A 23,090-nucleotide genomic window follows, 5' to 3' on the forward strand; every position below is an offset into this window, starting at 1 on the left:
TTTCGGATTTGTTTCCTTTATTTTTATTTTTGGATTTTTTCTATGACCAGAGACTTTTTGTCACGACGTCTCACGCGTCTCGAAACAAAACGTTGTTAGAGAGTTTCTACGATTCCGGCGACCTCATTGGTGGTGACACTAACTATTATACTTTTCTTTGCTTACACTCTTGACCGGCTTCGATGGCGGACGGAAACGCCGCTTCGCGTTACGTGAAATTGAGGAAAGAGCAGGCTCCTGTCGAAGAAGATATCACGCCCGGCGAACTCAATCAGCCCATTGATGTTCCTCAGGTATGTTAGATTCTCTCTCTGCATTACTCTTACGCACGTTCCTAGACAACTCCGATCTCGTTATTCCTTCAGATCTGTCTATCTTAATCGATTTCATGGTTTTGATCATCTGTCTGTGGTGTGGTACTGTGGTAGAGTTCTTGCTGATTCCGATTGTTGTCTGTGCTGATTCTAATTGTTGTTTATGTCTATCTAGACCTCTAGATGAGGTGTAATGGATGGATTCGTTGTCCTGTTTGATTGTGGATTAAAGTAACTAATCTCTGTTAATTCTATTTCTGTGATCGATCTTGGATTTCTCCTGGATTTTTCATGTTTTATCTTGTGATGTGATATAGCAAAAGCTTGGTTTGAATTTTTCTGTGATCTCTATTTTGCACCGCTTGTTTTGAAATTTTGCTATCAACACTGATTAGTCTTTATCAAGCAAACTATTAAAATAAGGCCAGAGTCTAGTAGTGTATAGCTTCCATATGAGAATGTGTGCTGGAATGGAGAAACTCGAGACTATCTTTATATGAGATTTTGAATTTTTTTGTCTTTTTATTATGCGAGTCATTGGGGTGTGGCATTTTATACGTCTGAGCTGAATATTACAATCACTCTACTGCTTTTTATGTTTTAAATTGTTTACAGTTGAATGTCCGAAAGTGCCATGAATGTATGCAAGTTCTGCCTGAGACATATGAACCCCCTTCTGATGAAAACTGGACCACCGGCATTTTTGGTTGTGCTGAAGATCCAGAAAGCTGTAAGATTCCCTCTTTGTTTTGTAACTTTTCCAATCCTTAATCACCTGTTCTTGTGCATGGGTTCCCTATTACTTTTTGGCGAAATGTTGTCATCGTAGTTTATTATGCTTTTCTTAATGGATGATTATCACTCCGGAGGACATTTTTAACCAATGCTATTGTATGATTTTGCAGGCAGGACAGGTCTCTTTTGCCCGTGTGTACTGTTTGGGCGTAACATTGAAGCTGTAAGGGAAGAGATTCCTTGGACCCAACCATGTGTATGCCATGCAATATGTGTTGAAGGAGGTATGGCACTTGCAGCGGTAACAGCACTCTTCAGTGGCTACATTGATCCTCAAACAACAGTCGTGCTATGCGAAGGCCTCTTCTTTGCTTGGTGGATGTGTGGAATCTATTCAGGCTTGTTCCGCCAAGAACTCCAGAAGAAATATCATCTCAAGGTAAGCAAAAATCCCACATCAGGTCATTCTCATATTTCGGATGTGATCTCTGATTGATATCTTTTTTGTGATTTTCTTGCAGAATGCGCCTTGTGATCATTGCATGGTTCACTGTTGCTTGCACTGGTGTGCTTTGTGCCAAGAACACAGGGAGATGAAGAATCATCTTTCTGATACAGAAGCTTCATCATCAACTACTATGGATCCTCCCCCAGTTCAAGAGATGAACACCGAGGAGAAAAGAGACGCTTCATCTTCTTCATCTTCGTCCCCATCATCTGCCAAAAGCCAACACAATGATCTCGAGATGGTCCCTCTATAGGAAACGTTCCTTATTAATCTCTCTGCTGCTTATGCTCTATAAGCTGTTTTCTCTGTGCAGAGAAGCTTTTCCGTACCAGATGATTCTGCTGCCCTTAGGTTTAAAATATACAAAAGTTTGTTCTAAGAACAAGTTCATTAGTAATTAACTTTTTTTACAGAACTTAATTCATGACTTCATTGAATCTTTTTTGGTTGGGTGGGAGAATTATCTGTCTTTGATATATTTTGTGATTGAATGCCGGTAAAACTGTTTCGTCTTTGTCAGATGTCTCGTACCGTCCGTCAGTCGTATTATTCTAGTTATAAAAGTGTTGAGTTAATATCAGAAGCACCCGTGGCCTAATGGATAAGGCGTTTGACTTCTAATCAAACGATTGTGGGTTCGAGTCCCACCGGGTGTGATACTCAATCTTTTTGTTTGTTTCCCTGACTAGAATTAGAAAATATTGGAGTTACTGATTTTCATACAGATGAGTAAACTCTAAACATTGATGATTTTACAAAATGGGTGTATCTGGTGACATTTCATTAGTTCTTACCTCTAGGGTTCAAAAATTGTCTTTTTTTTTTTTCTTTTTTCTTTTTTGTCGGATAAAACATAATTAAACATGTCATTCAAAAATTTATAGTCTTTACAGGTTCTCAACCTCACAAGTATGCAGAAACTGAACTATAATTTCTAGTTGCTACTAGCTAGTAAATGCCGCCAGAGAAAGACTCAGATTTTGTAAATCAGGTCTAATAGCCAATCTGGTGTAAATTAGCCCCGGGCACAAAGCGAATATTCGGAAAATTTGTGATATTTGTTATTGCTTCGCCTCGACCGAATAGTTGATTTTGCTATTTGCTTCGATTTGTAAATTTTCGAGTATTCGGTACTTCGAATATTCGGATATTTTTCGTAATATTTGCGAATTACTTGCTTCACTTCGCTTCGACCTATCTAATTTTTTTTTTGAAATAAAAAACATATAGTACGTAAATATAAAGTGCAAAATATGAAATATTAGAGGTTTTTATTTGACATGTTTTCAAAATAAGAAGGAAATGTAACCACCGTCCATAGAATTCTCACATTTTATTTTTAATAATGATTTTTGTAGTAAAGTTTTATTTGCTTAAAACAACATTTAGCAAAAAAAAAAACCCAACGAGCCAAAATATAATAATTTGAATAATAGACCTATCAGATATATACCCAAATCTATAAATACACATATTATATATATTATATGTATTATATAATAATTTATATTTATACATATATATAAATATACGAAGCGAAGCGGATATTCGGCACTAAAAAAATCAATATTTGTTATTTGCTTCGGTTTTTACGAATACTAGATTTTCATATTTGCTTCCGTTCAATATCTTATAAATATTTGAATTTTTCGAATCGAATCGAAACGAATATCGAAGCGAAGCGAATCTAACGAATATTTTGCCCAGGGCTAGTGTAAATGTTGCTAAACCGAACCGTAATAGATCAAACCGAAGCTGAATCAAAATTGATTATACAAGCATATACAGTTACACACTATCTCAAGTCTCAAACCCCATTTCCTAAAACCCTCGTCCACTTCGAGCCATGGCGAGGTTCCCGACTTCTCCGGCGCCTAACCGCCTCTTGAGGCTCTTCTCCTCCAACAAACGGTCTTCATCTCCTACCGCCGCGCTTTTAACCGGGGATTTCCAGCTGATTCGTCATTTCTCCGCCGGAACCGCTGCTCGTGCGGCCAAGGATGGGAAGGAACCATGGTGGAAAGAATCCATGGACAAGCTTCGCAACATCGGGATCTCAGCTCACATAGACTCTGGGAAGACTACTTTGACTGAGCGTGTTCTCTTCTATACCGGTCGGATCCATGAGATCCACGAAGTCAGAGGTAGAGACGGCGTCGGCGCTAAAATGGACTCCATGGACTTAGAGCGGGAGAAAGGTATCACCATCCAATCAGCCGCTACCTACTGTACTTGGAAGGATTACAAGGTGAGGAGACACAGAGAGAGAAAAATATGTATTTCTTGTGATTCTGTGATTTGCGATTTCTTATCAGATTTGTCTAGTTTGGGATATTAAAGTAATCCTTGTATTAAAACTTTGGTAAATCGAAATCTCAATTCTATTGAATTTCACTTTTAAAATTTTTGGTTTTGATTCTTGTCAGGTTAATATTATCGACACTCCTGGTCACGTTGACTTCACCATTGAAGTGGAGAGGGCATTACGTGTACTAGACGGTGCGATTCTAGTCCTATGCAGTGTTGGTGGTGTACAGAGTCAATCTATTACAGTCGATAGGCAAATGAGGAGATATGAAGTCCCCAGAGTTGCGTTTATCAACAAGCTTGATCGAATGGGAGCTGATCCATGGAAAGTCTTGAACCAAGTGTGTTTAAACCTGTGATCCTTTTATGTTTTCCTTATTCAATGAGTTTGATCAACTATAGCTTTAACTTTTCTTTTTTACTTCACTAGGCAAGAGCTAAGCTCCGACATCATAGTGCAGCTGTGCAAATGCCCATTGGTCTAGAAGAAAATTTCCAGGGTCTTATAGACCTTATTCATGTGAAAGCTAATTTCTTCCACGGATCAAGCGGGTCTGTATTCAATCCTTTTTCTAGACTTGCTTATGTTGTAGTGGGGCACATGTATATGTTATATGTTGTGACATTTTTTTCTTTCTATAAATTGCAGTGAGAATGTTGTGGCTGGTGATATTCCTGCTGATATGGAAGGTTTGGTTGCAGAGAAGAGGCGAGAATTGATTGAGACAGTCTCCGAAGTTGATGATATACTCGCAGAGAAATTTCTAAACGATGAGCCTGTATCTGCTACTGAGCTTGAGGTCTGTTCTTTTTCATTTAATGTTGCTTTTTTCGCAGTGTGTGCTGTCGCACATATAATCACGAGAACATTCAAATTCTTTGCCTGAAACATAGGAGGATAGTTCCCGAAAATTTGATAAATATGTATATATATATATATATATATATATATATTATTGGCAACTTATGTTATTTAGTTCTTTAATTTCACTTAAACAGATATCAATCCTGAGGGAATGTTGAATCATGCGGGTCCTAACTTACTTGCCTTAGGCATTTTCATAACTTCATTGTGTTATCTTTCATTTCTAGCTTCTAGGAATTGCTACGCTTAGATATTATTGCTCATTTACTTGCAGTTATGCTAGTGTAACTTTTTTGGCTTGCTGTGTATATATGCAGGAAGCTATTCGTAGAGCTACCATAGCACAAAAGTTTGTTCCTGTATTTATGGGTAGTGCATTCAAAAACAAGGTAATTGAAATTTTGAATCTAAAAGATGATATTTGCTGAAGTTTGGATTACATATTCACTTATGTTTCTCTTTGTCCTGTTGTGCCTCTATTAAAAAGTTTTGCCGTAATCCCTTAATTTGTGTCTGCAGGGAGTACAACCTCTATTAGATGGTGTTATAAGTTATCTCCCTTCTCCAAATGAAGTCAACAACTATGCTCTTGACCAGACAAACAATGAAGAGAGGGTACTCAACTTGTAATTTTGTTTTATAGGAGAAATATGCCGGTTCTAATGGAATGATTTTCAGGTAACCTTGACTGGATCTCCAGATGGACCTCTTGTGGCACTGGCTTTCAAACTAGAGGAGGGTCGTTTTGGTCAGCTGACATATTTGAGGTAAATGCTGAATTTCACTCTTGATTATATATAGGATGCTTTCTAAATATTAAAAGTACTTTGTGCCCTTCTGTCATGCATCCATTTGTGATGCTAACTCATGTTTTTTGTTTGTTGATGAAGAGTTTATGAAGGTGTGATTAAGAAGGGTGATTTTATCATAAATGTCAATACTGGAAAAAGAATTAAGGTTAGTTCTTGGATCTTAGTATTGCGTTGAGAACTTGAGATTTTTAACGCTATGTAGTCTTGTGCATAAATTTATACCAAATTACACTGAAAAAGTATAGTTTTCTGGTTCCTGACCTGACATGAATACAATTCTTCTGCGCTGTGTAAACATAATCATAGATGCTAAATGTCTGAAATTCAGACTACTTTGTCTTCGTTTTTTTTAACCCTTGCAAGTCATGCCTGTGATACTGAATTTTACCTAAAGGCTATTTAATGACTCTTGGTCTAGGTTCCACGCTTGGTCCGTATGCATTCAAATGATATGGAGGTTAGTTGAAGCTTATTTTTCTCCATACGATTTCATTATGGTAGCTACATGGTGGCAACTCTCGTGCCATGTGACTGAATTCTAAATATTATTCTATTTCCAGGATATTCAAGAGGCACATGCTGGACAAATTGTAGCTGTGTTTGGTGTTGAGTGTGCATCAGGTACAATAGAAAATTATTCTGTATGAGATTCTGATGTTGTATTTCTTGTTCGGACTGTTTTCTAAACTCAATATATAATCAGGTGATACATTTACGGATGGATCAGTCAAGTACACAATGACATCGATGAGTGTTCCTGAACCTGTTATGTCCTTAGCTGTTCAACCGGTTTCAAAAGATTCTGGGGGACAGGTAACTTCTGTGAATTTTTTTGTAACTAAAATAACTCACATGTTTCCTTTAATTTCTTGTTTTGAGAAATCTGCAATTGATATATACTTTCCTGTGTTAGTTTTCGAAAGCATTAAATCGATTCCAGAAGGAGGATCCTACTTTCCGAGTGGGATTGGATCCCGAGAGCGGCCAGGTATCATCTAAAGAACTCTGTTACTTCTCAATTCTCATCACCTCTCTCATATTTCACCCGTAGTATTCTACATTGTTAATTCATCCATGTATCCTGACAGACGATTATTTCTGGTATGGGGGAATTGCATCTGGACATCTATGTTGAGCGCATCCGCAGAGAATATAAGGTGCCTGACTTAAAGCCTACTTAACGTTCTCACTTCATCGCTTCTCGTCAGAATCCCTTATTTCTGGAAATTTCAAACAGGTCGATGCGACGGTGGGCAAACCCCGTGTCAATTTTAGGGAGACTATTACTCAGCGGGCTGAGTTTGATTATTTACACAAGAAGCAAAGTGGAGGAGCGGGTCAGTATGGTAGAGTTACAGGGTGAGTATCAAAAACTTATAGTGCCTAAATGATGTACTTTGGATCCTTTGTAAACCAATTCACATCTGGTTAAATTATTATGATTTTAAGGTACGTGGAACCACTTCCACCGGGCTCTAAAGAGAAGTTTGAATTTGAAAATATGATCGTTGGGCAAGCAATTCCGTCTGGTTTTATCCCAGCAATTGAGAAAGGTTTTAAAGAAGCTGCAAACTCGTGAGTGGTGTTCTCTTTCTTCAATTTTCCTTACCCTCTTGTTTTGGTTGAGGAAATGTTGAAGTGATTGTGGAACCTACAATTCCATTGCAGGGGCTCACTAATTGGTCACCCTGTAGAAAATCTCAGAATAGTATTGACAGATGGAGCTTCACACGCGGTGGATTCCAGTGAACTTGCGTTTAAAATGGCTGCAATATACGCATTCAGACTGTGTTACACAGCAGCGAGACCGGTGATTTTAGAGCCTGTAATGTTGGTCGAGTTGAAAGTACCAACAGAGTTTCAGGGTACTGTCGCTGGTGACATTAACAAGTAAACTCTAAACTCTAAAACCCTGTAACAACAATACCTTTTCTCCTTACTGTATTAGTATAACAACTCAACTTATTTCAATTTCAGGAGGAAAGGTATAATCGTTGGAAATGATCAAGAGGGTGACGATTCAGTTATCACAGCTCATGTGAGAACCAAAACAAAACAATAAAAGCAAAATTTTAGTTTGATCAAGTTTTGAAATCGTAATTAACAACATGTTGTTGTGTTGTAACAGGTGCCTTTGAACAACATGTTTGGCTACTCCACTTCTCTCCGGTCCATGACACAAGGGAAAGGGGAATTCACGATGGAATACAAAGAACATTCTGCTGTGTCCAATGAAGTACAGGCTCAGCTCGTCAATGCTTACAACGCCAGCAAAGCTACTGACTAAGCTAGCCCCTCGATAGATGTTATGGTTTATTTGTTTTTCACAAATGTTGAATTACAACATTTATTTTATACGGGTTTTACAACCAACAAAAATCACTCAACATAAAATGCCTAATGGGCTTTGTCAGAAAGTCACTATGCTTATTGGGGCCAGTAGGTAGGTTTTTGTTATCTCTATTTGTCCATCAGTCCCAATCATTTTGATAAATGTAAAACCAAGCAAATACTATTTATTTTTCGGTGTTTGTCACACAATAACAGTTTACTACATTAATAATCTGTATAATATAAGATAGGGTCGAAAAGAAGCCAACCAAAAAATCGTTAAGAGGCAACAATCATTGAGATAGAGTCGTATTCACGTCAAATAAGAGAAAGAGAAGATGAAGCAACAACAGTCTCTAACGAACGACGTCAGACTTTTTTCTTTATAACTTCATCTCAAAGCCACTCCTTTATTTTTCTCTTCTTCAACAGGAGTTGGTGATGGTGACAGCATTTCTTCATCTCCTTTGAAATTACCATCATACCCTTCGGTTTAGTTGTTGCTCCTACTTATATATCTAATTTTGCTTCCTTCTCCTTTCTTAAACCAACTTTGGATAGTATTTTCCTAAACGAGATATATGCTTAAACCAAAACTATTTGAGAGGGCAGATTGACCATTGAAGTCGTTCCAATCTCTTCAATGGATAGTACTGTAATTTTGGTAATATTGATTATTAATTTTTTATATTCTACACTCAACAGTCAAACATCATATTCTTTCTTTTTTCATTATTCAACAATTCGAATCCAAATTTGGTGTGTTTTGGTTAGCTAATAACTTCCTACTAAACTAAACTAACACAATCCATTAATCATGTTTAGTAACAACAAAACGGTCCAACCTTCCATTAAACCAAAATATATTTTCATATTTATAGCATAGCTTTTCCCTCCACGCAACTTCAACCAATATCCAAAGATAACAAAAAAAAACATCTCTTCACTTCACATCACATCAGACGACCATGTATCATAATCATCATCCATGCTATCGCAAACCCATCACAACCATCTTCTCCTTCTTCCTTCTCTGTATCAATCTCAATCTCCACAACCTACAAATCATCGAAGCTCGAAACCCATCTCAGTTTACGACCAACCCATCCACTGATGACGTTTCTATACCGGAGATCAAACGCCACCTTCAGCAGTACGGCTACCTCCCTCAAAACAACGATTCCGATGACGTCTCGTTCGGGGAAGCTCTCGCTCGTTACCAGAAAAATCTCGGCCTACCGATTACTGGGAAACCAGATTCCGACACGTTGTCACATATTCTATTACCAAGATGTGGATTCCCTGATGACGTGGAAGTGGAATCCAAAACGCCGCCGTTTCGCACAAGAAAAAAATACGTGTACTTCCCAGGACGACCCAGGTGGTCAAAAGACCTCCCACTGAATCTCACGTACGCCTTCTCGCAGGAGAACCTAACCCCTTACTTAACACCATCAGAGATACGGCGCGTGTTCGGACTCGCTTTCGCCAAGTGGGCTTCGGTGATCCCCGTAAGCTTCATCGAAACTGAGGATTACGTCGACGCCGACATCAAAATCGGGTTCTTCGCCGGTGATCACGGCGACGGAGAGCCGTTCGACGGCGTTTTAGGTGTTTTAGCACACACTTTCTCGCCGGAGAACGGTAGGCTTCATCTGGATAAAGCAGAGACGTGGGCGGTTGATTTCCATGAGGAGAAATCGACGGTGGCCGTGGATTTGGAATCTGTGGCGGTTCACGAGATCGGCCACGTGCTTGGACTAGGACACAGCTCGGTGAAAGACGCGGCTATGTACCCAACCTTGAAGCCAAGGAGTAAGAAAGTGAATCTGAATATGGACGACGTCGTTGGAGTACAGTCTCTGTACGGAACAAACCCTAATTTCACGATAAGTAGTTTACTTGCGTCAGAAACTTCGACCAACCTAGCCGATGGTTCGATGATCCGGGGGTCTGAAGGAGGAATCTTCTATTCAACTTTGACAACTGTTATGGCTCTCTCTTTTCTTATTTGGTAGGTTCGTAGACTAGCTAAAGTTTCTTTATTAAAAAGAAATATCGATTATAGGATTAGTTCAAACAAATCTGAAATCATATTCATAGGAGAATGTTTAATTGTTTATGTTTAGGTTTGGTACAAAATGTTTTATGTTATTCCAACAAAAAGAAGAAAGAAAAAATAACACCACTATTCCATTTATCATCAGGGTCCATTAGATTATTGGGTTTCAGATATACATGGCCCAATGGACTGCTGATTTTGCTAATAAACTGAGAACAAATTTAAGGTTGGGTATTCGACTTTTGCGCGATGTATTAACACATAAGAACTCACAGTCCAGAGCAAATAACACAATTCGTTCATGCAGAGATGTAACTGTCGACACATTTTTATTTAACACTTAAGTTATTTAATAAAAGAAAAGAAAGAAAGAAGGAAAAAAAAAAGAAGAAAATCCCGACACAATTTCTTTGGATATCGCAAAACACAATTGTCGTTGTCGCATTGAAAAGGAAAGGGTAGGCTCCATGGCCCATAATCATATTAACGGTACGGCCTTGGTTTAAATCTCTTTCCTTCTTCTCTCTTTATCAATTTTTTTTTAATGGTTTTTGTTGGTATTCACAATTATTTGGGGGAATAATTTAAGTGCCTACCCAATTGTCTTTCAAAAACACAAACAAAAAAAGTAAATAAATGACTAGAAAATAAAGACTATGTAAGTTTTTGATGGATTTTTACAGCAGCATTTTGGAATTATGATGATTGTAAACCACTATTGTTTCTTTCGTGTTCGTAATTAATTTTTATTTGCCGAGACAATATTATCTACTGACTATAAATAATATCATCATCTTCAACTTCATTGGTTCCCTACATTTGGGGAGGGGATCTATATATATATAGTTCATTTGACAAATTATTGCTCAACAGCTTATATCTTTTGTTTTGTCACAAAGACACACATCTCTTATACGTTATCTTATACATATATATATTGTAATATGTACGGTATTCTTTTTCTCCATATATATAAGTCGTATGCGGTATGCTCATCATTTTTCATCGTTAGATATGTAGAATTAAGGTATGTAAGAGTAAACCTTGATATATACAACAACTCCGAGGAGCTATATAAGTAGCCCATAACCATTCATCCAATTGACATCATCAATATACTGCCATTTCTTGGGTTTTACATGAAAATCTGTAACTAATTTAGATAAATACTATATGTTAAAAAAAAATATGGTAGTATTAAAGAAGGAGACAAGAGGGATAAAGGAAGAGCATATGGTCTATCATCTTTGCATGTTATTCGTCAGAAGAGATTATATTTAATCTTAAGCCAAAAACGTCTCCTTTTATTTTCTTTATAACTTTCTTTTTCTTGTAAAATATTATTGACTTAAACCAAACATGAAAGAAAAAAAAGATCGAGTGTTGTTGAGAAAAATAGAAGAAAAAAAAACTGATATAAAAAAAAATAATATTCGGTGTCATTATGGGCACATGAGGCCGCACGTGTTCTTGCTGTTTACTTTGGGATCACCGTCCTCTGTCACGTCACGTGATTCAAGAAACCAAAATAAAATAAAAATCAAAAGAATAAACCAAAAAAAAGAGAGTTTAGTAGTATAGTAGTTATATCAATAATGGGATATATTTATATTCGTTGGTAAGATATATAAAAAGAATGAAATGGGAGTTACGAGCGTTCTTAGTGATCACTTATGCTTACTTCCTTATAAGTAGAGTCACGAGACAACAACATTTGGGGAGTATCAATCAAATCCCATAAGTCAATTATAAAACTGAATAATATGAAGCTTTTCAAATAAGAGAGACTCTGATCGAAAGAGAGAGAGACAGACAGAGATATATATATATATACTCAATACTGCTACGTACTAAAGAGAGAAGTGTTTTAGTGTCACCGTACGTCAAATGTACTTTCTTTCTATTTTCTTTTTTTCAATTTTATTGTTTTTTTTGTTTTTGTTTTTGAGGGACTTATTGCAGCATAAATAGCTAATTTAGATTTGGTAAATATATGGTATAAAGAGTAAAATTTTATGAGTAGAGTGAAAGTGAACCCTCGAAAGCCAAGAGGAAAGGTGACAGTTGGAAAAGACACTGTCGGTAGTAAGTGAAAAATGAAATCATACTCTTAATTAGTCTTCTAGTAATGGAATAGAACAAGGCAAAAAGAAAAAACAAATATCTTCTCTCAAAATCATATCATTATCATAAAGTATTGGGGGGGGGATACCTCTCGTTCCGTGCCATCGTGTTTACTTAATGCTGAATGTGCAGTGGGGTTGAGCCATTGTGCGTAGTCACTCTTTGTTTGGTCACTACCCAAATTTTTTAAATATAAAAATTATACATTATAATTTCACACAAACTCATATAGTTTCGTGTTAATACTATATGATTCGTATTTAACAATTTATCTCAGTGTGATCAAAAACCCTAGCAAGCGTCACACGACACGGCCCGTTTCTTTCTCCTTCTCTTTAAAAAAAAAAAAAAATTTAACTCATACTATAATAAAACCTCTATAAATTAATACTCGATAAATTAATACTCTCGATAAATTAATAAATTTGTCCGGTCCCAACTTAGGATCAGTGTAATTTTAGACACATTTCGATAAAATAATAAGATAATAAATTTTTTGAAAATCTTTTGTAAATATATGGTCCCATCTATATTATAAATTAATAATTAGGTGAAATTTTCAAAATATATGTATATATAGACACAATAGTTTTTTGTTATAGTTTATTTCTAATATTTTACTATATCAATAATTGTTAGCATTATCTTTCAATACATAATAATTATTATTTTCTTTGTAACTGATTATATAAAATACTAATTATCATAATTAAATCTTATTTTTAAATTTCTTTTGTAAAAAATTTCCAAATTAGGAAAATATCTCTATCGATAAATTAATACCTCTATAAATTAATAGATTTTCATGGTCCCAACATTATTAATTTATAGAGGTTTTACTGTATATTACATTTAGTTTTGTGTACACTTCTTAAAATAAGAGGAAAGCATTACATAATTTCGTGCAAAAAAATATCATCAGTTATTAATGAATTTTCTCAATTTTCGGAAAATTTGCACGGTGTTGTACAACATATTTAATTCAAGACTATAGTATAAAAAAGAGTCATACATATATTGTACTTACATTTACATATGAGGTTCATTTCCAAAACTAAAATATTCGTTATACTCTTTTTTAGTTAATTTTTTTTTTAATAAAAAGCATCATCTTATTATTATTCTTCTTCTTACAATGTTATGGCCCCCACATGCAGCCACGTTGCTAAAATTACCCTTTCTCATTTTACATTTTTTTTTCTTTCGTGAAAGATGAAAATATATAATTTTTTTATCTTTTTGTGTGGATAGGTCAATAACTAAAATTGTCGGCACGTACCATAAAGCATGTGTTATCCTTTTATATATTTGGAAAATAATATAAAGGAGTGTAATTAAACATTAGCTTAGTTATTCCGCCGAACAACTCTTTTTTTTTTTTTTTTTTTTTAACTCAGAATTTTTAAAAAAAAAACTTGATTCAGACAAATTGGCCCGAGCAAGCTCTTCCATTATTCGTCTGCAGCATATACGTGCATTATATTCCGCTTAACCCTTATTTTGATAACATTTTATTTTATTTTTAATTTTTATAAAGGATCTTGATAATCAGTGTTAAAAAAAAAAAGGATCTTGATAATACTTTAGTTCATTTTGTTTTCAGCTTAAACCTCGTATTAACTATATGGTTATGAATGTTTAGGAGATGTTAAGTGGTTTTTAGATTACAGATTATACAATTTAGTTTTTAAATTTTAATTTTTTAGTTTTTAGATTTTACAATAATAAAAAATAAACAAAAAAAATAAAAATAAAAAATCACGTAGAAGAAATCTTAAAACCTATTTAAATGAAATTTTGGATTTTGTTAACAAATTGGTAAAAACTCTTAGAATCTGGATTCCTTATATATGTACACGCATTAGTTCGAGACAATGCAGGAGCCGATTCTTTTCTTTTTTTTTTTTAGCACAAGAGCATTGCAAAATTTGTTCGATTCTGGTTTGTGTAAATATATAATTAAAACGACGAAAAAAGTTTCATATACGGACATGCGTATGATTAATTGAAAGAAAAGGAACACAGTGATATAGATAGATAGATAGACCCACTAAATAAGTGAATAATACGTACATAATATATAGTACAGAAGCAACGAAAGAGACGTATGTATGATGGCCGAAAACATTTTTTCTGTAATTATAGGAAAAAACAATATGTGAAGTTATATATGCAGACCATGACTCATGGTTAAGTTCTCCTTACGCCGGTTTGGAAAAAAAAAAATAAGTTTCGAGATCATAATTCTCTCTCGCTCAAATGCGGTGAAATTTGAAGATTTTGAGCTATTTTTCGTAAATCAAAGAATAGTTTGAGTTTACAAATTAGAAAAGTATTTAATCAATGATGATCGTGTAGGAATGTTAAGAATAGTTCTAACTTTTATATCCAACTTGATTGGATATGGCTAAATGGTAATCCACAACTATTAGATTATAAGAAAACAAGATCAATTAGTAAATTATAGTATAAACCAATCAACTTGAATCATCGATCATCTAGCTAATCTCAAAAACGTAACCATACTTTTCGATACAAATTAAAGTCTCAACCAAACAATTTGCTGAAAAACATTACTTATAAATTACAAACGTAATTAATATATGTTGGCTTACTCAAATTTAGTTTAATAAAATCACGAGGGGATAGGTGAAAACATACAAAACCATGTTAAATAAACTCGAGTTTTTCTTGTTTTTGTTTTTACTACGGTTTCAACTCGTAGGTGGCTATCATAAACAAATTATAAAAATTAGCAAAATAACTCTATAAAATTTGGAGATTGGCTTAGTTTTTCACACACCTAATTATAAAAATTAGCTAACTCTAAGTGCATAGTAACTTTTAACTCTCTTATTTTTTCTTTCTTATATAGAGATAAAGGTGGATATGATCTCAATAAAATAAAAATAAAGAAGTGAGAAGTGAATAAGGGCTAGTCGGTCACTTACGGTGCATGGTCACTCTCTCTGCACGTTCTCTTGCCCTCTCTCACTCTCTCTCTCTCTCATCATCTCCCCTATTAAAGACTCTTCTAACCAGTCACACAGAGAGTGAGAGAGACAGAGTCAGAGTCTTCTTCTGCAATAGCTTAGAGCTTGAAAAGATCAAACCAATCAATCATAAGATGGACTTGTATGGCTTATCTTCACCAGACTTACTTCGAATCGATGACCTTCTTGATTTCTCCAACGAAGACATCTTCTCCGCCTCTTCTAACAACTCCGGTGGTTCCACTGCCGCTACTTCCTCTTCTTCTTTCCCTCCTCCTCAAAACCCTAATTTCCACCACCATCATCTCCCTTCCTCCGCCGATCATCACTCCTTCCTCCACGACATTTGCGTTCCCGTACGTATAAACCTCTCTCTCCCTCTCTTTCTCTCTTTCAAAATCGATGATCTTCTTGATTTTTTAAAGATTGTGTTTTCGGTTTTGTGTACAGAGTGACGACGCAGCTCACCTCGAATGGCTTTCGCAGTTCGTCGACGATTCTTTCGCTGATTTTCCGGCGAATCCATTAGGAGGAACCATGGCTTCAGTCAAAAGCGAGACTTCGTTTCCGGGAAAACCAAGAAGCAAAAGATCAAGAGCTCCAGCTCCTTTCGCCGGAACATGGTCACCGATGCCACCGGAGTCCGAGCATCAGCAGCTTCACAACGCCGCGAAATTCAAGCCGAAGAAAGAACAATCCGGCGGAGGAGGAGGAAGACACCAGTCGTCGTCGTCGGAGTCTGGGGAAGGAGGAGGGATGAGGAGATGTACTCACTGTGCATCGGAGAAGACGCCACAATGGAGGACAGGACCACTCGGACCTAAAACGCTATGTAACGCTTGTGGAGTCCGGTTTAAATCCGGTAGACTTGTACCGGAATATAGACCGGCTTCTAGCCCCACTTTTGTTTTGACTCAGCATTCAAACTCTCACCGGAAAGTTATGGAGCTGCGACGCCAGAAAGAGGTTATGAGACAGCCACAACAAGTTCAGCTTCACCACCACCACCACCACCATCCCTTTTAGCATCACTTCCCTCCTCGTTACTTTTTTTTTTCTTTTTCCCGGAGGTTTTTTCTTCTTTACCCTTTTTTTGGGTTTCTTGGGGTTGGGTTTTTGGGATAGTGTCACGTGATGATGACGTGTCGCGATCGTAGCGGCGTTAATCACGTGACCGACGACGATGGGAGCCTAAAATTCTTTAGTGTTTAAAATCGAACGTTGCAAAATCAAAACCTCATTTAATTGTTAATTACTATAAATTTTTATATCTTTGGTTTGCCTTTTCTCCTACGTTATTACTTCATCCTTTAAATATTTAATTTTCGTTTTTTAAAATATTTACAAAAGATTATACTGAAGATGAATTAGAAAAAGCTACATTAATTTCCGCTTACACTAAACGTCGTCAGTGTTCAGAGTTATATACTTGTATATATTATCTACTTGCACCCTTATTGCATTTTCACGTTCCGACCATATTTATTATATACGAACTTGGAAGACGAAGAATATCATGTGGTTCTACGTTCCGGTTTAAGAAATTGTGAATTAAGGTTCGGTTTGCCTAAACTTTAGGGATCCAAAAACATGAAACCTGATGTAACAACGAAATTGATAAAACCATTGGAAGTTTCATACTAACGATATACTTAATTATAACACAACTGATTATATTGAATTTATTTCAATTTAAAGGGGAAACTGGATTTAAGAATACACTTGATGGAAGACTCAAACTGTTAAACATGACAACATCATCATGAACTTGTATTACTAACTATTGCCAAAGAGCTAAAGCCCTTAAAACATGTGACACAAGGGATAACATCTTTGGCATTTGACACGAAAAACCAAAAAAAGAATAAAAATCGGAATCGCATTGTAGACGACATTATTGTGTAATTTTGCATTCATCATCTAAGAACCCAAGAGTAAACAAATTCCGTAACTCGAATTAGTGGGGTTTGGTTTGCCTCATACGGAGATACCATAGTTGCTGATCTTGTTCACTTCCTTTGTCAGAGCGTTTCTCTCTTTCTTCACTTCAGATGCACGGTTCGATATCTGAGGGTCAACAAATTAGATATCTCCATTATACAACGTATGTGACAGTTTACTACTTTATCCTAGACTAGCATAGAGATTTAGAGACAAGTAATACTTACTTGAGAGCGGAATCTAGAAGCTTCTCTCGTTGGCAATTCTTTTAGAACATCTTTCAAACCTGTAAATACAAAATGATAGTTATCTCCTTCTATTATATGCATGTTTTTAGTTTCACAAACTTTGGCATTACAATACAGAAAGGTCTAAAACATACCTGCTGCTTGCTTTTCAATCTTATAAGCTGAGTGGATCGCACCTCTGATCTGTTTGCCTGCTTGTCTGTGTAAGAAGATGGAGAAAGTTAACATAATATTCATGTTGATGCATATCCAATTTACTGATCGTCTATTTTGTCTGGATCATAAACCTGAGTTTCATCCTTCCTCTAATCAATTCCTCTTCTGCCACAGTTGCAACTCTCTGAAACAATCAAATTGTTACGAATTCCAAAATAATCCAATAAAACCTTCCAACCGAATGTTATATTTCTGAAAAACATTGACTAATAACCAAGGCTTTTTTATATTCTATACTCTATAGAATAGGGGTTAAGACAGAGATCTGTCGCATTCATGAGAAATTAACTTCTGTTCATTAATAAGAAGAGGTAGACTAAAGAAAATCCTTTCTCTGCTTCAGCCCTGAATGAAACATAACCCTTTAATTTTATTGCAAATAGAACCATTCATCCATATGAATCTAAAGCAGGACTTAATAAAAGCTAAATAAGAGAGTTTTCTGTTCAAAAAAAACGGCCAAACACTTTTAATCTTATACTATTAGTAAGGCATTCTAGTTTAAAGATTATAGGATGCTGAAGAACTAATGCACAACATATGAACTCTTCTCCACAAACGTTAACCTCATGTTGAACGTTTGAAACAAACAACTCTTAATGCAAAGAAAAGGCTTACCTGTAACTTTTCACTTTCAGCTGTAAGACGATCCATTGATTGTCGCAACTCTTTTACTTTAAGATCAGCTCTAGAAAGCAAAGCCTGAATCAAAATATAGGGTAAAGACTCAAAAACCAGCTTTAACCACAGACAGCCCAGTTTATACATTCACCAATGCTGCAGAACGCTGACCTCTTCACTTAAAAACATGCGTACAGTATTGTAATATACAAATCTTCTTGTCTCTGCAAACAAACATGAACAATCAATAAAAGAGTTTATAACATAACATATTGAACTCCAGAGAGATAAAGAATATACCAAAAACTTACTTTTCAGAGCAAAAATCCCAACCCCAAAAGCCAAGGTGCCTGATATTAGCGGATGAGATGCAGCAACGTTCACACCATCTGCATACAAAATTGACAAATCTATTAGCAGAGAGATACATAGTCAACACGAGGTAGCCAGGAAAGTAGAACAAACCTTTAATCTTCCCAAACACCATTTGCTCGTAAACGTTATACTCAGAAGCTATCTCTCGAAGAGAATCCTATATCAGAAAACATCGATTTCGTGAATGGCATAGAGAATCAATGCTGTGAATTCCAGATTCACTTGGATTTCAATAAAAAATTAGGGGGTCGTAGTAAGCTTACGATGGTTTGGCTCGTGTGAGCTACAGAAGTGTCTCGAATTTGAGACAGTCGAGCTTTGGAAGCGTCAATGGTAGAATCCACGGTCTCTGTGATCGTTTTCTGGTACACAAGCGCCTGACGCAGTGCATCATCGATCCAGGAAGCCGCATTTTCCACCGTCGTTGTTGCGATCTTCTGATACTCCGGCGGATGCACTGGCGCAGATTGAGGAATCGCCGGCTGATTCGCGTCGTTCATCTCTGAGGATGATTCTCCCAAAGTTGTCATTAGAAAAGATCTCGCCAAAACTGCGACCTCCTTCCTTCGCTCAAGTTCTGAAGAAAACCCGGTGGATCAAAGAATGACCCGAATATAATTAATCGGGCCCTGTTTCACACTGACAGCTTAAGCCCCTGAACTCTCTATTTATTTCAAATATTCCCCCTCTATTTCTTAATTGTTCAACAAACTCCTGAGACATTTTTTAAACTTTTTTACTCTTTAGGGTGGCTAAAAACTAAACATCTTTAGTAAATCTCTTCCGAGTCGGGTTTTTTATTATTATTTTTCTTTGGTTTTAATGTGAAGTTCCGAGTCGTGTTAAGCCTCAACTATTGCACTCTTTAAATTTAGAGTTGATAAATTTAGAGTTCCGAGATCTTTTCTTTAAAACATTATATGATTATAGTATCCACTTGTGAAGGGTACAAAAAAGCTTATGCCTATAAGCTGTGTGGAAGAATACTGAAACTTTGAATGTCAAGAAACTGGAATGGTTGAGATTGATTATACTCAGGACTCAGGTAATAAACAACAAAATTAAAACATTAAACGAAACCACTGTCTAATATTATGATCACTGGCAGTCACTTAGGGTCTTTTTTGCTTCAAGCTATTATCTGTCTCATCACTTGACAAAGTAGAGCTTGCCCATGACATGAAGGACAGCGACGAAAGCTATGAAACCGATGCTCATGATAAGGACAACATTAGGGGAGATCTTGAGACCGGGTGCATCATCGGTGTAAAACTGAAGCATGGATCCTGCTGCACCACCAGAGGCACCTCCTCCACTAGCACCGCTGCCTGGCTTCCTCCTACGCATGCTTGCAGTTGCAGCTGCACTTCCTCTCTGTGGAGCACCACTTCCAACCATTATTGCTTCTCTTCTTTACAATCTGAAGATTTAGTGTAAGAAAGTTAGAAATTAACAGCTTTGGGAAAAAATACAGCAGAAAACCTAATTTATAAGTATGAAAGCACTTGCCAATTATGAATATGAAAGCAAAAGAGTGATCATATCTAGAAAAGGAGAATTAGAAAACACCCTTAAGCTATATTCCATTCTAAATAATACAAGAAACCTCCCGTAACAAAAGGCCTTGAAATTTGCATCCTAATAGAACAAGGAAAATAAGTAAACCAAACTAAACTACAATTAACACATTATTCCATTATCCGTCCAGCTAAACTCAACACAAATTCGCGTTTTAAGCCAATCCTCTAAGCTCTGGCAATCATGTTAAGACTTGATACAATCATGTTCTTATTAATGAAAGAAATAAAATAGTTCTCAAACACATAGAATCAATTGCAGCATCGGGTCTGCAATAGCATACAAGAACAGATTACATGGAAACAATGTAAAATTCTCAACAAACAACGAGTCAAATCCAAACATCGAGACCTATATAACAATGAACATGCAAAAATTCACAGATTTCACGGATGCGTATGCAACATTAAGCACGAAAAAGCAAAAATTGAATCCAGATCGAAAAATCCTAAAGCACCGAGGCTCGGATTCAGCATCGGGATCTCATTATCAGATCTACGCAGCAAACAAAGCTGATCTAAATACCTATAGATCTAGCAATTCCTCAATCATCCGAGACTTAGATCGTAAGAAAAACAACCGATAACAAAAAAAAAGACTCACCTGATCCGGCTTACAAATTCTGATGTCGATGAGATTGATACGAGACGGATTGAGAGATTTGAAGACTTTCGGGGTTGACCGGACTCTTTAACAATATTTATAGAAGGAGAAATACTCGCCACGCACCTTTTAATGTATTAGCCAATTAAACAATGCCACCTCAGCGTAATTATCGGAAACTTTTCTATAAGCGTAAGTGGGTAGAGTTTGGACTTCGGAGGTAGCTAAATTGAAGCCCGACATAAAGGCCCAAGTAAGCCCAAACTCTTTGTCCACACAACTTTGCGGACGACAGAGAAATTTAAAGGAATTTAAAAAACTGTTTGCTGAATATAATGAAGTAGGGACAGAAATAGTTGTGCGATATTAAAGGTTGATTGTGTAATCATTTACTTTATTTGTAGGTCATATGAGAAGAGATCTGAAGTGAAATGTATGATTTTACAGGCCAAAATATTATTAATTATATAACATAGTTTTTGATTCCCTAAATCAAAGGACAAAATCTAAGCCAGATAAACAAAATATCTGCCAACTAAATGCTGAGTTAGCCCCACTTCAGTACAGATTGAAGATGTTCTTGTTTTGGTTATGTTTTTTTCAACAAATAAAAAAGTTAAGAGAAAGGAAGAAAGAAAAAAGAAGTTTCTTATAGGAAGTTTGTAATAGTGAATTTAGTTGTTAACAATGGAGTAAAACAATTAATGGAGAAGCCCGAAGGAGAAAAAAACTGTGAATGATGAAAGAAGTTTCGTACGTACGTACAAAAGTACGTAGACATTAAAAGCATTTTCATCTTTCTTTCGTTAATTTAGATCTCGAAACACGAATCTCGAGATGGAGACAGATATGTGAATCAGAGAGAGAGTGTGTGTGTGTGTGTAATGATGATATTGATATCTATCGGGGCATAAGGTTATGGAAGCCTGACATTTTAGTGTACGGTCGCAGAGTCGACAAATACTGCGCGACTGTGTTTTTTACCTTTGGTACATATCGATCCATTCCAAAATCTCATTTCATTCATGTGTTTCAATCAATCAATGCTATATAATATTTATAGTAGTGACGCTCTTGTTGTTATTGAATTTATACCGAGGTGTGAGCCAGTATATATTACTACTCTCTAGCTTATAAGATATTTTTCATGCAAATAAACAAATGTACGATTCGAATGGTTCACATCTCTTACTATTTGATTTTGAAGATCAATGTTTCACACTATATTAATATACTGTTTACTCTTAAGATGACAAGGATATGTCATAAATGTGAACATGAAAAAAAATGAAGGAAAAAATAATAGTATGATGTTAAAATCTAGTAGTACTAGTATAAATAAGGTGGGGGAGAGAAAAGAATAATAATTGAATCTGAGGCAATGATGATGTAAGTAAATAATATTTTGACGGGACGAGTTTGTGTAAGAAAAAAAAAATATCAAACCGGGTCCGACCTTTTCTTTTATTTGGTGGTGCTTGCATTTATCATGAAACGAATTCGTGCGGTGGCGGTGGTTATCTCAGAATTTATTACTTGTACTTTATTTTGTCCCTCCACACTCTTTTGATCTTTTTTATTTTTTTTTAAGTTATTATTATTTGTTACCTAGAGGAAAAAATTAAATAAAGAAGATGCAAAGTTTTATCTTGTTTAACCAGGTTGTACTTGTACCCTAAAGATCAGAGACTTGTACTATTTCTTTAGTTTGAGTTGCAGTTGTCGAGCAGATTCGTTAGGACGATCGTAAATTAAAAATATATTAATTATATGCATATTAACATATTTATTTCGTTTTGTGAACAGCACGACGAAGATAGTGAAATCACACTGCTATTATTAGCCTTTTGTAATCATGACCCCTTTTTTTAATTCAACCTAAAAATAAAAATAAAATAAATCAATCAAATAGTCATTTTGTAAGGACTTTTCTTTGAAATAAAATCTATAGACCGAAATTTATGAACGATTAATGTTTGCAAATGGATAAATCCGATTCGTCAAAAACCGTTTAGTAAAAGAAAATGTAAGTGAGTAAAAGAAAGCCTCGTGATGCACGATTTGGTATATTTGGTGGTGCGAATATATATGGATGCACAGCTGATTATAATGGAAAGAAAGTGATTAGTGTGTGTGTGCGTTGTCTTTGTTGATTGAAATCTCCACCACCACCACGCGTGTGAGTGTCCTTTGTGGATGTTTCGAAAAGCTCACGACGTTTGACGAAAAATTCACACGTGTGTCTAAACAGTGACACGCGTTCAAAGCACTTGGCTGTTAAATACTATAGAAAAGAAGAAAATAACACCGATGTTTTGAGTGAGTGAGTGAGGCCTATCACCTAAAACCCTCCGGCTCCACCAGAGAGTTTTCACCGATGTTGGCTTCACATCTCTCTCTCTCTTCACCGTCTTCTACAAACTGTCGGCGGAGTTTTATTTTGGTTTACTTATATTA

The 23,090-nt window shown here is 35.9% G+C and overlaps 6 protein-coding genes and 1 non-coding gene across 7 annotated transcripts; 5 read left to right on the top strand and 2 right to left on the bottom strand.

Annotated features, from left to right (window-relative positions):
* Nucleotides 1-65: 65 nt before the first annotated feature.
* Nucleotides 66-2,071, top strand: LOC17890051 (cell number regulator 6). Its single transcript, XM_006294824.2, has 4 exons — nt 66-293; nt 930-1,044; nt 1,220-1,488; nt 1,571-2,071. Exons 1-4 carry the CDS (start codon nt 183-185, stop codon nt 1,808-1,810), a joined length of 735 nt encoding a protein of 244 aa, XP_006294886.1. The 5' UTR covers nt 66-182; the 3' UTR covers nt 1,811-2,071.
* Nucleotides 2,072-2,140: 69 nt separating this feature from the next.
* TRNAR-UCU lies at nt 2,141-2,213 on the top strand. Its single transcript has one exon. It is a non-coding gene; the product is annotated as a tRNA-Arg (tRNA).
* Nucleotides 2,214-3,403: 1,190 nt separating this feature from the next.
* LOC17888588 (elongation factor G-1, mitochondrial) lies at nt 3,404-8,097 on the top strand. The gene is made up of 18 exons (XM_006293674.2): nt 3,404-3,805; nt 3,984-4,205; nt 4,295-4,416; nt 4,514-4,664; nt 5,047-5,118; nt 5,249-5,344; nt 5,408-5,496; nt 5,620-5,686; nt 5,960-5,998; nt 6,102-6,162; nt 6,245-6,354; nt 6,455-6,529; nt 6,630-6,698; nt 6,779-6,900; nt 6,991-7,116; nt 7,210-7,431; nt 7,519-7,579; nt 7,670-8,097. The coding sequence occupies exons 1-18, from the start codon at nt 3,404-3,406 to the stop codon at nt 7,826-7,828; spliced, it is 2,265 nt and encodes a 754-aa protein (XP_006293736.1). The 3' UTR covers nt 7,829-8,097.
* Nucleotides 8,098-8,595: 498 nt separating this feature from the next.
* LOC17887971 (metalloendoproteinase 4-MMP) lies at nt 8,596-10,055 on the top strand. Its single transcript, XM_006293321.2, has one exon. The coding sequence runs from the start codon at nt 8,841-8,843 to the stop codon at nt 9,888-9,890; it is 1,050 nt and encodes a 349-aa protein (XP_006293383.1). The 5' UTR covers nt 8,596-8,840; the 3' UTR covers nt 9,891-10,055.
* Nucleotides 10,056-15,004: 4,949 nt separating this feature from the next.
* LOC17890444 (GATA transcription factor 2) lies at nt 15,005-16,335 on the top strand. Its single transcript, XM_006294544.2, has 2 exons — nt 15,005-15,407; nt 15,502-16,335. Exons 1-2 carry the CDS (start codon nt 15,015-15,017, stop codon nt 16,075-16,077), a joined length of 969 nt encoding a protein of 322 aa, XP_006294606.1. The 5' UTR covers nt 15,005-15,014; the 3' UTR covers nt 16,078-16,335.
* A 387-nt stretch (nt 16,336-16,722) lies between these two features.
* LOC17888878 lies at nt 16,723-19,065 on the bottom strand. The gene is made up of 9 exons (XM_006294734.2): nt 18,716-19,065; nt 18,543-18,609; nt 18,389-18,466; nt 18,249-18,301; nt 18,075-18,158; nt 17,528-17,580; nt 17,375-17,439; nt 17,220-17,278; nt 16,723-17,118 (listed from the first exon to the last, which is right to left on the bottom strand). The coding sequence occupies exons 1-9, from the start codon at nt 18,980-18,982 to the stop codon at nt 17,029-17,031; spliced, it is 816 nt and encodes a 271-aa protein (XP_006294796.1). The 5' UTR covers nt 18,983-19,065; the 3' UTR covers nt 16,723-17,028.
* Nucleotides 19,066-19,428: 363 nt separating this feature from the next.
* On the bottom strand, nt 19,429-20,732 carry LOC17888628 (protein transport protein Sec61 subunit beta). The gene is made up of 2 exons (XM_006295280.2): nt 20,634-20,732; nt 19,429-19,872 (listed from the first exon to the last, which is right to left on the bottom strand). Exon 2 carries the CDS (start codon nt 19,848-19,850, stop codon nt 19,602-19,604), a length of 249 nt encoding a protein of 82 aa, XP_006295342.1. The 5' UTR covers nt 19,851-19,872; nt 20,634-20,732; the 3' UTR covers nt 19,429-19,601.
* Nucleotides 20,733-23,090: the final 2,358 nt, after the last annotated feature.

Source organism: Capsella rubella, unplaced genomic scaffold (genome assembly GCF_000375325.1).
Source record: "Capsella rubella cultivar Monte Gargano unplaced genomic scaffold, Caprub1_0 scaffold_4, whole genome shotgun sequence".
Classification (NCBI taxonomy): domain Eukaryota; kingdom Viridiplantae; phylum Streptophyta; class Magnoliopsida; order Brassicales; family Brassicaceae; genus Capsella; species Capsella rubella.

Bases quoted from the DNA above. Each gene is read 5' to 3' on its own strand.
- LOC17890444 (XM_006294544.2), top strand. From the start codon at position 15,015: ATGGTCACTCTCTCTGCACGTTCTCTTGCCCTCTCTCACTCTCTCTCT. The intron at 15,408-15,501 runs GTACGTATAAAC...TTTTGTGTACAG, and splicing joins TCCACGACATTTGCGTTCCC to AGTGACGACGCAGCTCACCT.
- LOC17887971 (XM_006293321.2), top strand. From the start codon at position 8,841: ATGTATCATAATCATCATCCATGCTATCGCAAACCCATCACAACCATC.
- LOC17890051 (XM_006294824.2), top strand. From the start codon at position 183: ATGGCGGACGGAAACGCCGCTTCGCGTTACGTGAAATTGAGGAAAGAG. The intron at 294-929 runs GTATGTTAGATT...AATTGTTTACAG, and splicing joins AGCCCATTGATGTTCCTCAG to TTGAATGTCCGAAAGTGCCA. The intron at 1,045-1,219 runs GTAAGATTCCCT...ATGATTTTGCAG, and splicing joins TGCTGAAGATCCAGAAAGCT to GCAGGACAGGTCTCTTTTGC.
- LOC17888588 (XM_006293674.2), top strand. From the start codon at position 3,404: ATGGCGAGGTTCCCGACTTCTCCGGCGCCTAACCGCCTCTTGAGGCTC. The intron at 5,497-5,619 runs GTAAATGCTGAA...TTGTTGATGAAG, and splicing joins GGTCAGCTGACATATTTGAG to AGTTTATGAAGGTGTGATTA. The intron at 7,580-7,669 runs GTGAGAACCAAA...GTGTTGTAACAG, and splicing joins ATTCAGTTATCACAGCTCAT to GTGCCTTTGAACAACATGTT.
- LOC17888878 (XM_006294734.2), bottom strand. From the start codon at position 18,982: ATGACAACTTTGGGAGAATCATCCTCAGAGATGAACGACGCGAATCAG. The intron at 18,302-18,388 runs GTAAGTTTTTGG...GTTTGTTTGCAG, and splicing joins TGGGATTTTTGCTCTGAAAA to AGACAAGAAGATTTGTATAT. The intron at 17,279-17,374 runs GTATGTTTTAGA...TTGTATTTACAG, and splicing joins GATTGAAAAGCAAGCAGCAG to GTTTGAAAGATGTTCTAAAA.
- LOC17888628 (XM_006295280.2), bottom strand. From the start codon at position 19,850: ATGGTTGGAAGTGGTGCTCCACAGAGAGGAAGTGCAGCTGCAACTGCA.